The following is an 18,640-nucleotide window of genomic DNA, read 5'->3' as shown; positions in this document are numbered from 1 at the left end:
CTAACTCAATATTGAGTAGGATTTCTCTCAAAGTAGTAGAGTGAGTAAAATTTTCCTCAAAAATCTGCTTGAAACGAAAAGAAAAATGATACGTCTTTTAAGTCTATGAGTGCACTAGTACACGGACAATAAGATTAACTCAACATTGAGTCGAATTCGATTCAAAATTTGCAAAAAAAAATAGTTGTTACTTAGTGAATGAGTCAAACTTCTTTAATACCGTAGAACCCCGTTCAGCGCAAAAAATAAATTTTAATATTACATCCAAGAGGATGCACTTCAATCATGTCGAATATCTCATGTAATTTTTATGGCCACAAAAGAAACAAATGCAGTAAAAGCAGCGTAATGTCAGTTCATGCAGTGCATTTATGATATTTTTGTCCTTTTTGGCAAGTAATATTACACCATATTTTTGACATGATTGAAGTGCATCCACTTTGAGGTGATATCAAAATGATTTTTTTTTTGCTGTGTTGAATATCTTAAATTGCATTTAAACGGCGCTCACTTTGAATTTGTTTAACGGGGATCCCTACAGTACACAACGGCGCTATGTAGTGTAATGCAATTGTAAGTTGAATTCGGCCGTATAGACTGGGTCATATTCGAGCAGATTTTTGAGGAAAATTTGAGTCACTCAGTGAGTATCCTCACTTTCACGATTTTAAGTGAAATGTTCAGTGATGTCAAATAACTCTAAATAAATAGAAAACTCCCATGTAAATATACAACGACAGAGCCCTCATGAAGACTACTTTCAAGGCCATTTATTTACGGATATCTCTTGCTATCACAGTTTTACGACATTTTCGACGATTTGCCCCAGGATACGGTACTAACGTACTAAGTGCAACAGCCCACACGACCACGAAGAACAAGAAGGAGGCACCAGAAGGCCTTGATATCGCATTATTAAAATCGTTTCTTGTTGTCAGTGGCGCGCGGCAACAGTCTACTAGATCCACGCCAAAACGACAAGCAAACAGTGCACACCAAAAAAAAAAGTTGTTCAACTCTACACCAAACAGAACGGGACGGGTGGTGATGCGGACGGTAGTATAGTACTCTAATCGTAGTAGGCCGTGTTGTATCAAGCTACCCCATGTGACGAAATCTGCAAGCGCACACGGTCCTTCGCGGTTCTCCACCGGACAGAGAATTTGGGCCGCTAGAACCGGTTTCAACTGGTTAGTACGGGCGGCGTGGCGTGGCGTGGCGTGCCGTCGTCGTCGTTGTTGCCGTCACAAACGGTAGCACGCTGCGAAATTCAGCTCCGAAGGACTTGATATTGACATTTTCCGACGATTTGGTGAAACATGTCAACCAATTAAGATGTCCACATCAGTCCCCTCGATGTAGGCCTAGTATAGCGACCTAGTTTCCTGAAAAAATCGTTGAGGTATGGTCGTTTTTCTACGGGAACCAGCTCTCTGGACCATGATCTTTTGCCGGCAGCATGTTTCATCACATTTACTTTCGTTCACCGTATGATTATACCTGTGTGTGAGTAAGGTAAACTTCACTCAACGAAGTTCGATAAATAATGATATCTTGTCGATTACGTGCAGCCGAGAAGTTTTAGAATCAAAAAAGAAAACATGATTCATCATGTTTGCAAAATTGCAAGCATCAGAAGATTTGGCGCTGCGTGGTTTGATTGTTTCTCCCGGACCAAAAATGTGTGGCATCGCGAGTGAAAATTTTAATTTCTGTTTATTTACGCGGTGATGTGCACGGAGTGTCTTGAAAAAGAAAAGTGATATTTGGTTGTTGTGTGGTTGGAGTGGAGAGAAAAATATGCGTGGAAGCATCGGGAATGCGCTCCCGGGTGAAGTGATTTTATGAGCACGTTCCAGTTGAAGATTGTTGACAAGTGTATTTGTGGTGATGCAAATTATGGTTTAGATGACGCATGGCTTCAAACATTTTGTGTATCCAAATAAAACATATTACATACTAAATACGCACAGGGCATCGTCTGCTGACCATTGCCGCGGGTATATCGTGGGAGTCCCAGGTACCCGGTTCAAGCTTTAGTTGGCGGCGGTGGCTCTTCTTGACCTTCTACCCCCTGAGTAGTTAGTGTGAATAAGGGCGTCTATGTGATGTTTTGCTGTACCTGTTGTGGACATCTAGTACATCCTGTTCCCTTAACTTGTTGAGTACACCCTGTCTTGCCTCAAAAGTTACCCTTTTTGAAGTACTAGTCTTCACAACATAAAGGGCACCATTACGGAGCATGAGATTTGATCAAATTATTCGCAGTACTACTTGTCCAACGCCCCCGGCTGGGTGAGGGATAGAGGATGACACACACACACATATCTTGTCGATTACGTGCAGCAGCCATGTCGGGTACTGATTGGACAGGCATGTTTGACACACTGACAGCCATCTGTGCAAGACAAAACCAGTTTTAAGAACTCAATTTGATTTTTCACGCCCATTCAACCTCTCACCTCGTTGATTTTCTATGCAGCTTGATTATTGTTATTTTTTTCGCTTTGGCACTTTACCACGTTTTGTTTTTCTTTATTTGGTACAACTCACCGAAGCGAACAAACCGGTAGTGATAAATTGAATTGTTTCATCGTTTTATGAGCACTCATCACTGTCGTAAATGAAAGCATCTATTCGGAAAATTTCAGACCAACCCAAGTAACCATCAAACCCGCTAATTAATCGACGGAAATGGTTACGGCGCTTATTGCCCACGACCGTTGTTTTTGGCGACATCTATCGGAAATAACGTGAGTTGATAACAGAGGACAGTGGAGTGTAGTGAGCAAACCTAGAAATCCCTTTCACAGACTACAAAATAGAGTACCTGGCACCAGGGTTGACAAAAGTTTTTTTTAATCACTCGAAAAAAACACCCAAAAAAATTGGATCCTTGTAAAAATTTGATTTTCTTGCTAACATGCAATTTCTGAAATGTTCAGTTTGTAGCATTACTAACTATTGTGGACATTGATTTATATTCAGTATCAAATGAATTTTAAAATTCAGAAATTTTTTACTTGAGCAACTTTTTTAAATTTATGCTTGGAGCCATTTTCATGAATCTGGACCCAAGGTTAATATTTATGATATTGTCATCGAACATTTACCAAGGTCACAGATTTGAGAAAAAAATCAAATCAACCAACCAAACCGATGGTGCCGGTGGTGTAGTGGTAAGCGCGATTACCTCTAACCCCAGCAGGCCTGGGTTCAATCCCAATCGGCACCACCGGGATGTTCTGAGGCATAACATCTCTGATCACGCCTTCCTTCGGAAGGGAAGTAAAGCCGTTGGTCCCCGGTTCATGAGTTGATGGGTCGATAGGTAGGGTCCAGGTGTGGGAGCTGCCTCCCTGGCGTCGGTAGCCATTGGTGCTCAGCTCGGAAAACAAGATCGACGGAAATCAAATGAAAGGAAAAAAAAACCAACCAAGCCAAATGTTCAATATTCGAGGAATTTGATTCGAATTTCTTAGGAATTCATTTCAGAGTAGTTCTGGGAAGACCGTAAGATATACAAAAGTGAAAAAGTTAAATTTTTAATAGGAAAACTTTAATCAAAATTCATAGGAAATACCGAGAAAATTTGGAAGAGAATTATGAGGATTATTTTATAATAATTCTGATGAGAACTGCAAGGTTAAATATATAACCGAAACCGTCGGATGTATAAGCGAAACCGGTTTAGCTGTTATTTCTAAGACTGCCAGAGCCGAAAAGCGTTATACCCAAATTTGAACTCAGTCGTCAAACAACCACCAAAAAATTCGAGATCCTGGACACAGAAAAATCAAGATTCAAGATTTCGTAAAAAATAAAATTCTGAAGCTTATTTTTTTACATGTTGTGCTTAGAAAATATGATCCTGGATTTAGACAAATCTTCAAGATGCAGGGAGTTTAATTTAAAATTAAATATTCTGGACAAGAAGAAATTTCAAAGATTAGGGAATATGATAATTTTTCAAGTTCCAAAACAAGCAAAAATACCTGAAATGCGGAACATTGAATGAGTTTAAGATTGCGAACTTGAAATTATTCATGTGTCAGAGATTTCATTCTTTTAATTCTGGGATACTGGCACTTTGAGAAATTTTCAAGATCTTCGTTTTCAAGCTCGAAATTTTAATGCTTTGATTTTTAGGAGATCTTCTTTAGGCAAATGATAATGGTTTTGACGACAGAGCTACATCACGGCAAGATTTGAGATGGTTCTATTATTTTGAAATGTACCGTTTTGTTTCAAGTACTCAACATCACTCAGGTTAACTTTGACATAACGTTATGTTTATTAATATTGCATTTCCAGATTTCAAATCCAATATAATAGTTTCAAGATAAGCATCTTAATCAGTCTGTAATGGTAATTTCAAAATATGTTGCTATTTATAATTATAAAAAACTGGATAAAACTGGATAAATTTTCTACAACTGGAAAATTTCAAACGTTTGACTGGATAGCGTGATTACCTCTCACCCCAGAAGGCCTGGGTTCAATCCCAGTCGGCGCCACCGGGATGTTCTGAGGCATAACATCTCTGATCACGCCTTCCTTCGGAAGGGAAGTAAAGCCGTTGGTCCCCGGTTCATGAGTTTATGGGTCGATAGGTAGGGTCCAGGTGTGGGAGCTGCCTCCCTGGCGTCGGTAGCATTGGTGCTCAACACGGAAAACAAGATCGACGGAAAACAAATTAAGGAAAAAAACGTTTGACTGGATGCGTCCAATATAAACTGGAAGAATCCAGTTTAACCTGAAATGTTGGCATCACTGCCTGACACTGTAAAATATGTCTGGTACCTCTATGTATGCATTTTGATTCACATCCAAAGTCCCTCCTTTCAATGCTTCCTAAACTACAATCAGAGAAAAGAGGGAAATGCTGTTAGGATCGGGGCTTACGAAATCTTTTTTGTGTTGAGAACGCTCATAAAGAGGAACTTTGGATATGACCCAAGATGAAAAGAGCCCCTTTAAAAGGTGGGAACAATGATATCAATATCAGTTCAGGCCCTGATTGGTAAAAAAAAACAAAATTGAGGCCCTGAACAGAGTGAAAGTGTTTATCAGTTTATCGAAGTAATATCCTCAGTGGTTGTCTCCTCAGCAACTTCTGTGGTCGTTATCGTTGTTTCCGAATCATATAGCATCATTATCGTTTTCCAAGGCTTGTTTTAGACCCTCGATTAACAACCTCAATTGAGAGACAGCGAAGTACAAATACAGTTCCAATATTGACATTTTCCCCCCTTTTTAAAGGTTGTTTACTCACCCTTTTGCTGCCGATCTGTTCTTCATCCGGTTGTTGCTTTTCAAAGTCCATTTGTTGCTAATCATGCTGCTTATGGTCCTTCAACTTATGGCAGGAATTCATCCGATGACCCTTCATATTACACAAGAAACACTTGTTTTTGATTCCGTCATAAAAAATTCCCCTTGCAGGAAGGAAATGCAACGAAGAGGGAATTTTAATTTTCACTTCCATATACACACCTCGTACACCGGTGTGCTTAAGGCTTCCCTTAGCCCAGTTGGTAAAGGCGCAGCTATAAAGCAAGACCATGCTGGAGGTGGCTGGGTTCGATTCCCGGTCTGGTCTAGGATTTTTTCAGGTTGGAAAATTTCTCGACTTCCCTGGGCATAGAGTAGGAGTATGATGAATATGAGTAATTGCCACACGATTATACTAATGCAAAAATGGTGCTGGCTTAAAAAGTTCTCAATTAACAACTGTAACCGTGAAAGAGCTCAAAGAACAATAAGGTAAATGTCGGCGAAAAGACCCATGAGAACGCAATAAAAACAAAGAAGAAGAAGAACACCGGTGTGCCAAACCGAGAATCTCCCCTCGACGACACTCTTAAGGTGAAAGTGGATCGGTTCAGAATGACTCACTTTCATCATTTTTTTTTTACAAAATAACGCAAAGCTCAATCGAAAAAAAAACTCTTCCGTGCAAAATTAAAGAACTAAAATGAATATCTCTAGCATTTTTTTATAAGATTGATTTATTGAAAAAAAAGCCACACGATCCATGAATGACTAGTAAGAAAAACCATCAGCACCGAGACCACGATCAAGCTTGCAAGTGACGTTTTTCATCCGCAATAATTGATGAATATTGTTATATATATTTTGGTATTTCAATTCAAAATATTCTGCAAAAATCATCTATAGTAGAATATTTTTAAAAATAATTAGATGCGATAGAGCTGGAATTAGGGCGTAATAGCTTCTGTAAACAATTACTTCTTTTAATGATTTCTAGAAAGTCAAGGCTCGCCAACGTAAATCAACATCACCATCTGGTAGGAGAATACATCCCCTATCCGACGGTAATGTTGGTTTGCGTGGACGTGCCTTGCATTTTTAGAAATCATTAAAAGAAGTCATTGTTTACAAAAGCTGTTACGCCCCAATTCCAGCTCTATCTAGAACTGAACTATTTTAAAAATCACCACCCTTTACCATAGCTAAATATTTTTTTTAAAGTCAAATTGATCCTTAATTTTCACAATTTGTTTCACAAGTATTTGAGGATAATCTGTAAAAATTTTAGCCTATTCTGATATATCTGGATTTTTTTTCCTTGGTTTGTTTTCCGTGCTGAGCACCAATGCTCCCACACCTGGACCCTACCTATCGACCCATCAACTCATGAACCGGGGACCAACGACTTTACTTCCCTTCCGAAGGAAGGCGTGATCAGAGATGTTATGCCTCAGAACATCCCGGTGGGATTGACCCAGGCGACTGGGATTGACCCAGTCCTGCTTGTACGCTTACCACTACACCACCGGTGCCGCTAATATATCTGGATATTTTAAAGATAATCAGATAAATTGAACTATTTTAGAAATCACTCATCTTTGCCATTGCTAAAGGAAATATTTGTTAAACCAAATTGATCCCTAATTTTCACAAGTTGTTTCACAAGTATTCGAGGATATTCTGTGAATGTTTCAGCCTATTTGATGGAGGTATTCTGATATACATATCTGGATATTTGTAAAGATCATTAGATAAATTGAACAATTTTAGGAATCACCAACCTTCACAAAAGATTCCTCAATATTCACAAGCTGTTCCACAAGTATTTGAGGATATTCTGAACTATTTTGGAAATCACGCACCGAAAGGAAATATTTTATAAACCAAATTGTAAATCCATCATTTTGAAACTCATTCGCCATCTTGGATCCACCATTGTGAAAATAAACCAACATCCAAGAACTGAAATGGCAGGACTTCCCTGAAGTTCAAAAGGAGTTCACTGGACTCTATGTGGGCTTCCCATAACTTCAGCAAACCTACCCTGAACTACGGCAGTACTTCCCTGAACTTCAGCAGGCCTTTCCTGAATATTGGCAGGCATTTCCTGAATATTGGCAGGACTTCCCTAAAGTTCGGAAAACTTCCCTGAACTTCGGCAGGCCTTCTCTGAACTTTGGCAGGAGTTCCCTGAACTCTATCTGGACTTCCCAAAACTTCATCAGACCTACCCTGAACTACGGCAGTACTTCCCTGAACTTCGGCAGGCCTTTCCTGAATATTGGCAGGCTTTTCCTGAATATTGGCAGGACTTCCCTAAAGTTCGGAAAACTTCCCTGAACTTCAGCAGCCCTTCTCTGAACTTCGGCAGGAGTTCCCTGAACTATATCTGAACTTCCCATAACTTCATCAAACCTACCCTGAACTTCGGCAGGACTTTATCGAAGTTCGGCAGGCCTTTCCTGAATATTGGCAGGACTCCCCTAAAGTTCGGAAAAACTCCCCTAACTTCGACAGGATTTTCCTGAACAACCGCAGGACTTCCCTGTCCTTCGACAATACTTCCCTGAACTTCGGAAATACTTTCCTGAACTTCGGCAGGACTTCCCTGAACTTCGGCAGGCCTTCTCTGAACTGCGAAAGGACTTTCCTGAACTTCAGCAGAACTTCCCTGAACTTTGGCAGGACTTCCCTGAAATTCGGTAGGACTCCCTGTCCTTCGGCAGGCCTTTCATGGACTTGGAATCTTGAAATTAAAGTAGTAGAATTATTATAATCCTACAATAATTTTACTATAATAATACAATATAATTATTTACGAATATGGTCAAAATTTCAATACTTCCAATTTTGCTAATTTGCAATGCTTGTTAACTTTCACCTTAAAAGCATTTCCTGGCCAAATAGTGAAATAAATTAAATTTCGGGCTAGACCTTCTCCGATTTGCATGAAACTTTGCAAAATTGTTTGTTATGGTCAATCATTCACATTTGGGCTAAAATGTGGCAAAATGGTGTATTCAATATGTTTCAACAAATCATAACTTGAAAACGTCACTTCCAATCGAAATGACGTCTGAGACAAGGAAAGTCAGAAAAAATTTCAAGTAATTTTGCGAAACAAATAAAAGTGTTTAAAACTTAAATAACAAAACATGACCCACTTTAATAGTTTTTGATTATTTTCCATTTAATAGCTTATGAAAAATAATATCTTTTGTGAAAATCTCAAGTTGTGCACATAACAATTAACAAACATTATAAAACAACTACCTTTTATCAAATTTATGAACAATTTGTTTAAACATTTATTTTTTTTATTTTGAGATGACGAGTTCGATCCCCGATCCCATCTTGAAAATCTTGCAATATTTTATTTAGTGAAAAATTTAATTAATATATATAAAATATATTCCAATTATTTGAGAAATATGTAAAACCTGTATATTTTCTAAAAATCTATAATCTGAATCGAAATATTGAAAAAAATCTGTATGATAACAGATAAACCAGTATGTGTGGCAGCACTGCCTGCTGCATCCAAAACAGTTGAGATCAAACTCAGTTTTGTAAACGAATTTGATTTATTTTGGCATCTATAAAAAGATATCCAACCTTATTTATTTCCCTCACCATACAGTCTCTCCGAACTTTCTAACCAAATCCCTACCCTTTCTAATGTTCTCCCTCACAGTTGAAGCAAAGGAGGCGCCTAAGGGCTACGACGATGAAGACATCCCAGCTGCTGCCCCCGCCAAGTCCGCCAAGGCCCCAGCAATCGGTAAAATTGCAGATAATGTTGTTTTTGCTTTAACGAAACGTAATTTAAACCATTAATCTTCTTTGTTCTTATCTTATTCTATTTCTTCCCCCCACTCTCTATCTATGTCTGTCATTGCTGTACACTCTACCCCTGATATTATTCTATTTATCTAATATTAACGATCATCGATTTTTATCTCACCTTCGGGTTTCTCTCTCAATAAACTGATTCATGTTTAACCATCCAAATAACCTCACTCTTTTTCTTCTCCCCAAATCTCTACTGGACCACATCACGCCCATGTTGAAACATTTTCTTCTTTTTCTTTCATCCTTTTCTCTTTTTTTTCGTCTCTCCCTCTCCAAACTTCGTTCCTTCTCTTTTCCTTTTCCTCTGCGAAACACAACTTATCCAATTCCAGTCCCGAAGGGGCGCCGTTTCGGTCCGATCCGAAAGGATCCCGAGCAGAGCGCAGCGCAATCGGAACAGAACGAACAGAGCAACGGCGATAACAATGCAGCCAAGTCGCTGTCTAGCCGCCTGGGACGGTCTCGGTTTGCGCTGAACAAGGCACAGCAGTAGGACGACGAGGAGGACGGAGTAGAATGAGTGAATGCGAGCAGTTTTATGTTTAGGTTTAAAAAAAAAGAACTATGTTTTAGTTTTACTTTCTTTTGGAAACTACATTTACAAGAATTAATGACGGTGCATTTGGAGTGAGAAAAAATATGTTATTCAAGGAGATTTAATCAAGCAAAATGAGAAAAGAAGCACTGCCTACTGCAATGAATAATGTATGTGAAAAAAAATAAGATGACCCATGGTATATCAAAATAGTTGAGCTAGTAAACTTAAAATACAAAATGATTGCCATGCGGTAGTGGTATGTTCTATATCGCAGCAGATTGTAAGATAATAGTTTGAAATAAAGAAAAATGAAAAATTACATAATTCCCTTTGCAATCAATTTTTAAGCAAAATCCTACACAACAAGTTTTTAGTTATTTGCGGAGAAGACTTTTGGACAATATTAGGCGAAATTTTTAAGTTATTTTCGTACAGTACTGAACATTGTCCCCACTAGTCACTCTCCGGAATCCTTCCGTCAGTCACTTGTATTTCAAGATACACAAATTTGTCCACCACTTTTATTTTATGAGCCTGAGCATGAGCATGATTGACCACTCGCGGATGCTACTCCGTTATTGCCAGATCAGCTGTAATTACACAGAGAACCAGTAGACAATGCCTATTGCATGTAAGAGGTGTCTGATAACAAGGTGTAACAAGGGTAAGGTGGGCAATATGAGTCACGGAGCAAGATGGGCCAGCTAGTACATTTATTAATTTATTTGTTTGTCAATATCAACATGATCAATGCAACCCTAATGATGGTTGAAATGAGTTTATCATGTGCTAATTCAAGCTGAACATTGCATTAGATCCTAAGTAACATTGATCGGTTCTCTTCGTCGACTTTCTCTTTCGTTAATAACTTGAGCACATAACCGTTTCTTGTTGTGTTTGTCGTATTAGATGCAAAATAAAAGCGTCTTTTATCGATCTGTGTGTTGAAAATACCTGGGTATGTCTTAACGTGGCCGTGGGGATACAAAGAGAAAGTCGGCGAAGAGAATCTGTCAATGTTACTTAGGACCTAATGCAATGTTCAGCTTGAATTTTGAGCTCTCTTTGTGCTATTTTTGTACGCTCCTACTCAAATTTTTTCCTTGATTTGTTTTCCGTCGATCTTGTTTTCCGTGCTGAGCACCAATGCTACCGACTTACTTACTTACTTACTTACTTACTTACTTACTTACTTACTTACTTACTTACTTACTTACTTACTTACTTACTTACTTACTTACTTACTTACTTACTTACTTACTTACTTACTTACTTACTTACTTACTTACTTACTTACTTACTTACTTACTTACTTACTTACTTACTTACTTACTTACTTACTTACTTACTTACTTACTTACTTACTTACTTACTTACTTACTTACTTACTTACTTACTTACTTACTTACTTACTTACTTACTTACTTACTTACTTACTTACTTACTTACTTACTTACTTACTTACTTACTTACTTACTTACTTACTTACTTACTTACTTACTTACTTACTTACTTACTTACTTACTTACTTACTTACTTACTTACTTACTTACTTACTTACTTACTTACTTACTTACTTACTTACTTACTTACTTACTTACTTACTTACTTACTTACTTACTTACTTACTTACTTACTTACTTACTTACTTACTTACTTACTTACTTACTTACTTACTTACTTACTTACTTACTTACTTACTTACTTACTTACTTACTTACTTACTTACTTACTTACTTACTTACTTACTTACTTACTTACTTACTTACTTACTTACTTACTTACTTACTTACTTACTTACTTACTTACTTACTTACTTACTTACTTACTTACTTACTTACTTACTTACTTACTTACTTACTTACTTACTTACTTACTTACTTACTTACTTACTTACTTACTTACTTACTTACTTACTTACTTACTTACTTACTTACTTACTTACTTACTTACTTACTTACTTACTTACTTACTTACTTACTTACTTACTTACTTACTTACTTACTTACTTACTTACTTACTTACTTACTTACTTACTTACTTACTTACTTACTTACTTACTTACTTACTTACTTACTTACTTACTTACTTACTTACTTACTTACTTACTTACTTACTTACTTACTTACTTACTTACTTACTTACTTACTTACTTACTTACTTACTTACTTACTTACTTACTTACTTACTTACTTACTTACTTACTTACTTACTTACTTACTTACTTACTTACTTACTTACTTACTTACTTACTTACTTACTTACTTACTTACTTACTTACTTACTTACTTACTTACTTACTTACTTACTTACTTACTTACTTACTTACTTACTTACTTACTTACTTACTTACTTACTTACTTACTTACTTACTTACTTACTTACTTACTTACTTACTTACTTACTTACTTACTTACTTACTTACTTACTTACTTACTTACTTACTTACTTACTTACTTACTTACTTACTTACTTACTTACTTACTTACTTACTTACTTACTTACTTACTTACTTACTTACTTACTTACTTACTTACTTACTTACTTACTTACTTACTTACTTACTTACTTACTTACTTACTTACTTACTTACTTACTTACTTACTTACTTACTTACTTACTTACTTACTTACTTACTTACTTACTTACTTACTTACTTACTTACTTACTTACTTACTTACTTACTTACTTACTTACTTACTCGTACAGACTACTCTACCAATTCTTATTCCTATTTATACAAACATTCTTAGAAATCGTACGCCGCTGAAGGCTAGAGTTTAGTATTTAAGTGGTTCAGAGTTTACACTACCTAGCGATTCTGAATAGTTTACTAAGAAATATCTAGGGGTATTCACTATGCAAATCGTAACGATGTACACTAGGGTGGTGGAAGATAATTATGCTTTAAGGGGGTATTCCCAATCTTTTGCCTTTTTTCGGCCTGTTTTTCAATTAATTTTTTTTTTCAAGGAAAATGAATAGTAATCCGCCTAACTCTTTGGGATTCTTGTTTATTGAACATTAAAGTTTACAAATAAATTTTTTTCGACATAAAAAAAGACATTATTGACGTCACAAAATGGCGGCAAACAGACCCCTGTTCGCCGCAAACGCCTGGACGGGTGAAGACTTTTCTCTGGAACGGCTTAATCTGAAACAGATTTCGTGATGAAATTAATAATCTGCATAAGATTCTCTGGAGCTTCTCCCGTTGGCAGCAAAAAATCTTGCAAATTAACAAAATGGCGGCCAAATGAAAAAACAGGCTATTTTTAGCCCGCTTTTTTGCAGCTTTAAGGTGCTTCAAACAATGGTAAATGTTAATATTTTTGGCTGAAAGTGGGAGAAGCTCCAAAGAATTTAATAAGGAACAAAATGCGCAAAGATTCAAGTCAATATCTCTTATAGTTTCTGAGAAAAATCTTCGCCCGATAAAAAAAATGTGGTTTCGAGAAAAACGCGTTTAAAGTTTTGACTTTAGTTAAAACCAACTTTAGTTAAAACCATTTGGGGGTTCTTACCATTAGTCAGCTATGCCTGGACACCGAATTCGCTGATCGGAAAACGGCTTGGGGGGATGAAAGTATATAGTCTAAAGTACAAAAAAACGTGAAAAAAAAAATTTGGATGTTTTGAAAAAAAAGATCGGGAATACCCCCTTAAGGATACAAGGTACACACTGGTGTAAGATACTTAGAAATCCATTTTATGATATTTATTTCTTTTCATGAACTTTAGAATCATGCTGCAACCGTTTTAGATTTAACTGAAAGCTCTCAAGACCATATCCAAAACCCTCAGTACTTACCCTCTACGAAGGCTTCAAAGATCACCTAAACTTGTTTCGGACCTCCAGAAACATCTGGACTTGACTAAACCATTATCTGCACAACCCTCAAGCTTCCCATTTCACCACACTTATAGCGAATCTGTTTTTGATTCAGTTCCAACCTGGATCGGGTATCAACATTTCACGGCGAATGAGAACGACCCAAATTTGAGTTTAGTTCACTCACAATCGCCAAAAGTGCAGGAACTCAGCGATGAGTGAATTTGCCTCATGTTTTCCCAGGTTTTTCCAGGATTTTCCAGGGGAAAAAATCCCGAATTTGAGCAAAGTAAAGATTGGATTCACTCAGTCTGTTGGTACTACTCCGAGACTGAATAAAACTTTCGTCAATTTCGTCCATTGCTACAATGGAAGCGCCCTGACCCTCGTTGGAGAATCTGCCATACAAGTAAACCACTGGAAGCGGCTCCCGTTCTGGTAGAGGAGGCTTATTGGATAAAATGTTTAATGTGTTGTACCTTTTGACTATAGTTTTAAGATTTATTGTATAGTGAACAAGAATCCTCGGCTCTGTAAAGTTAATTCGGTGGAGCCTTATCAAATAAATTAATAATAATAATAAGCATTCGCCTGCAAACATGTTTCCTGCTGTTCAGGAACTAGATAAAAAGTTCTTTTATAGAACAATGAGGTTAATCATGTGAAACCGGAATCCGTACTCATAAGAATTTCATCGAAATCCGTACACCATATACAAAACGCATACCTTTTGTATGAGGTGTACGGATTTCGATACAGCACGGATTTTTGTCCCACACGGTACGTGGTGATTCAAAGAAAAAAATCGATGAACAGAATCGATCAATTCTCGCGCAGCACGAGAAAAGGGCCTATCATTGTTGATCGATTCTCTTCATCGATTTTCTCTGTCGCGAATATCCCAACTGCAAATTAATTTCCCATTGAGTGTGTTGTCCAACTGTGCTGCGAGCTTAGCGAGAAATTCGTTTATGTTGCGGTGGTAAACCAAAGAGAAAGTCGATGAAGAGAATCGATCAACGAGGATAGGCCCTTTTCAAATGTTACGTGAGAATTTACAATTTTGTCAAGAGCTCTATGTAAATTTAGGTCAAATTTAACAAAAAAACATCGCATATTTTGAATTCAGGCTTGCAATTGCTCATTACAGCTAAAATGCTATTTTTCGTTATTATGAAACAAAGGTGGTAAAGTTTGCATATGACGTGTAAATTTTGTCAATTTTGCTTTCAGAAGGTCACAACTAGCGATTTTATGATCGCTGATTGCTCGCTCATCGTTACAGATAATCGCTATGGTGACCCTCTGAAAGCTAAATTGACATGTTTTATGTGTCATACACACACTTTATCTTCTGTTCGTGCATCTTGTAAATAAGAATTATCATTAAAATATTTCATAGCTTCATAAATCCGAAAAATAGCATTTTAGCTGTAATGAGCATTTGCAAGCTTGTTTGAATTACGCGCCCAAATTGATCCCTGTTTCGAGGACATATCAGTGCCAACATTTCAAAGGGGCGTAATTACTTTTGTAAATATGGCTTTAGCCGTCGATTTCACGCCTTAGAGTCATTGTTTACAAATGTAAATTCCACCCCTTTGAAATGTTGGTACTGATAAATTCTGTTTTATAAATAGGAACACATTGTGAGACGTCCACTTTTTTATTTATAACAAGTTGTTAACACATTTTTACACTGATGAATCCCTCCAAAAATTATACCGTTCTCAGACAATTATATGAAGGGATACGTTTCATTTCAGGGATTATTCTGTTCGGACGGTTTTAAACGATGAAAATCAATAAACTTTTGAAAAAAAAAACATTTCTGCATCTTTCTTCCTGATTTCTTCTCCTAAACAACAGGGGAAATTAATATAAGTAAGCAATTAAAACACTCAGTAAGAAATGCCTGGTGACGGAAGTCGTAACAGTTCAACTTGAAAGTAAAGCTATGTTTAGCTACCGTTATCTGTAGCACGCACAGCTTCCAACGCTTCTTTCCATGTAGGCATCTTCCAATCCACGGCCGTTGAGTCTAACTCATATTTGAGTTACGTTTGCTCGAATCCGCAAAAAAGGTAGAGGGAGTAAAATTTTACTATAATTTGAGTAAACGGTACTCAAATATGAGGACGTTCAACAGCCGTGTATGATTCAAGCTTGCATCATATTATTTCGAAAAAAACGGTTAAAAATTGTGTGCAAGTCATTGTCGCATACAAGCTCGCACGGCCATTGAAATCTAATCATTAATTAATTAAATTAAATCATGATAAAAACCTGAACTTACTGAATAAAGCTTGAACGAAAACCTATAGAGATCTCCAAACACAATGTCACGAACACTATAGTCAATCGTCCGCATTGTTAACTATTATTTTCGCTGCTTTATAAATATATTATTAATTAATATCAAAATAAATGATTTAGAAATTTAACACCAAAATTAACAATTCATTACTATTTTTTAATTAGGCGGAAACTAACTAATGTTAGTCATGTCAAAACAGCTTTAGAAATCCTGCACCTGACATCACAAATCTTTATGTTGCAGAACTATGACAGACAAGTGGCTTTCAAATAATACACTAACATTATAATATTTATATCTAATAGTTTAGCTAATATTTTCTAATACTTTCTAAGGCTGTGTTCCATTTGGTAAATTTTCACTTAAAGTTGACGCTTCGAAAATAAATTATAATGTTCGAAATCCCTCTGTTTTTTGATCGATCAAAATTGATTTCTTGTCTGTCAGAAATAAGTCTGCTGGAATAGCAGGTTTATTAGAACATTTTCCATCTTTTCAAATTTAAGGGGGATTTCCGGTTCAATTGACCTAAACTTTGGATTTTTTTTCCAGGGAACTGGTAAGAGTTAGAGACCTGAGTTTTTTGTCGAATCTTTATTCATCCTTGCTCTACAACTGGGAATTTTTTCTAGTCCAAAAATCCAAAATGGCGTCCAATATGGCGGCTGCTCGGCGAGTACTTCCCAAAACTGCGAGCAGCCTAGAGGTCGCAAATCGTCACCTAGAAAGAAAATCGGCTCAGTTTCTTGAAGAGTATAGTTCAGAGAATAGAATGAACTAGAATCTTTGGAAAATCTCAAAATTTGAGAAAATGGCGGGCATTTGAAAAAAAAAGTCATTTACCTACCTAATAACTTTTCCAACGGCACCGGGTTTGTTCCTACGGTGGCATCTACCGGAATAAATGCAGCCACAAGGTCCCAAATTTGATTTAACCATGTTTTGAAATGTTGATATAAAGTGAACCTACACTCATAAAATAAATCACATAACCAGTGGAAAATATCCATGTGAATTTCACATAACTTTTATGTGATCCCATAATTGGAAATTGCACCACTAAATCACATGAACGTTATGTGTCTAATGAAATCTATATGATTTCTCATATAATTAATTAATTTATCTTTATTAGGGAGGCTTTCAGCCTTGGGCTGGTTCGCCTCTTTCTCATATAGAATTTCTAATGCTAGGTGATATTCAGGTAAAAATCATTGTTTTTGTTTTTGGAAAAATACTATGTGCGTTCCTAATAGAAACTAAGGGAAAACTTTTTTCAGTGTACCTCCAAAGCTTCGAAAAAAAAATTGGTCAATAAGGAAGAACACTACTTCGGCGTAAGACCCATTCCCGTCACCCACCGCGATTTCTCGGCCGTCCCTCAACCAATTGAGCTGATGTTTCGTAGATAATTAGATTATGATGGACACTAATCCCATATAAGAAATCAGCGCAATTGATTGAAGGACAGCCAAGAAACGACGGTGGGCGATGGAGATGGGTCTTCCCTACTCTGTAACCAAAATTTTAGATTTTTTAATAACCTGGTAGCCAACGGGTTGTGGATCATCTGTTCTAGCATGAGAAGCAGCGAGTTAAATAAATACCTCATTAGTCTAAAAAATCACGCTTGGCTCAAAACAAAAATCTTACGGCCATCGAATGGATTGAAGAGCCATATGATAGGGTAGAGAACTACTTCGGCCTAATCACCCATTTTGGACCTATCGAACAGAAAACTTCAAATAAATCCATGATTTCGGCGTTAGCAAGTCAATTATACGTTTGGTAAGATACTATAGTCAATAAGCTACCGAACTAAGTCAATGAGTACGCGTGATATGAAGGTTTGCACCCATAATTCACAAAAACAAAAGAAGCGCTCCGACCGAATCAATTTTTATCCTCATCCTATAGGCCGAAGTGAATTCATTGGCGTTTCAATGGCGTTTCAATGCGTTAGGCCGAGTTTAGAATGCGTAGGCCGAGTTTGGCGTCAAGAAGCAGTGTTAGACTTTTGACAATATCTCAACGATTGGTTTCTCTTTAGCAAATCTTACGGTACGTACGGAAAGGTAAATAAATTTGGAAGCCATCAGTAATAATAACATTCCGTTTGGTGCTAAACTGCGCTAGATTAAGAAAGACTAAGTGCGGGTTGTGCTTAATAGGCCGGGTGGGGTGGTTAACCCTACTGATGAACAAATTTTTTTCATCGGAAGAAATTCGACTATGAGGAGAATTGGAGACGACACTTCAATGTTGACGTCCATGTCATTTGCTTCACTCCAAATTCCGGAGTGTAAACCGGCCGACAGTAAGTAGGAAATAGGCAGACGTTCCTTCGAGCTGTGGCTTGACGTCCTCGAAGCATCTATGAAGTTTTAAAATATCAGGGATGAATCTACGAAAATGAGTGTTTTTCGTATGAAAGCAGGAGCAGCTTATTGACGTTTTGGAGAATACTGTGTCTAGTACCAAAGCTCCAGACGAGGAAATACTACCGTACTCGAACGTTATGTACCGCTTAAGATAGTTTTACGGTTCCCGAGACTACATTCTTCTTCAACGCCAAAAGTTACGATCGATGACCCAGAGTACTGACGAGACTGATGTAGCGTTCGTGAAGCGTGTAGCCGCCGTGGCGAAACTGAGTGACTATGGCAGTTAACAGATGAGTACAGTCTCATGCACTCAATATTAAGGTTAGAAAAGCTGGCAGAAAAATGTTGCGAAAAGGAGGACCATTACGGAATTGCTCGATAAGGTTCGTTCAGCCGAACGTCAGAACGTCAAAGCGAAGAACTGTAACCAAAGAATCACCAAC

General features: G+C 37.2%; 1 protein-coding gene across 3 annotated transcripts in view; it reads left to right on the top strand.

Moving 5' to 3' along the window:
- LOC135704404 (uncharacterized) overlaps positions 1-9,980 on the top strand; it is a 52,160-nt gene extending 42,180 nt beyond the window's left edge. For 2 of the 3 annotated variants that reach the window (XM_065225853.1, XM_065225852.1), the window contains exons 5-6: positions 8,969-9,094; positions 9,459-9,980. In XM_065225853.1, the coding sequence (XP_065081925.1) occupies positions 8,969-9,094; positions 9,459-9,619 (287 nt within the window). In that variant the 3' untranslated portion in view covers positions 9,620-9,980. The remainder of the gene's footprint in view (positions 1-8,968; positions 9,095-9,458) is intronic. The other variant, XM_065225854.1, reaches the window with a different exon arrangement.
- The last annotated feature ends 8,660 nt before the right edge of the window (positions 9,981-18,640 follow it).

Source organism: Ochlerotatus camptorhynchus, unplaced genomic scaffold (assembly GCF_037179485.1).
Source record: "Ochlerotatus camptorhynchus isolate MF236.1 unplaced genomic scaffold, CSIRO-AGI_Acam_v1.1 ptg000239l, whole genome shotgun sequence".
NCBI classification, from domain to species: Eukaryota; Metazoa; Arthropoda; class Insecta; order Diptera; family Culicidae; genus Ochlerotatus; species Ochlerotatus camptorhynchus.
This window is presented reverse-complemented; position numbering and strand designations above follow the sequence as displayed.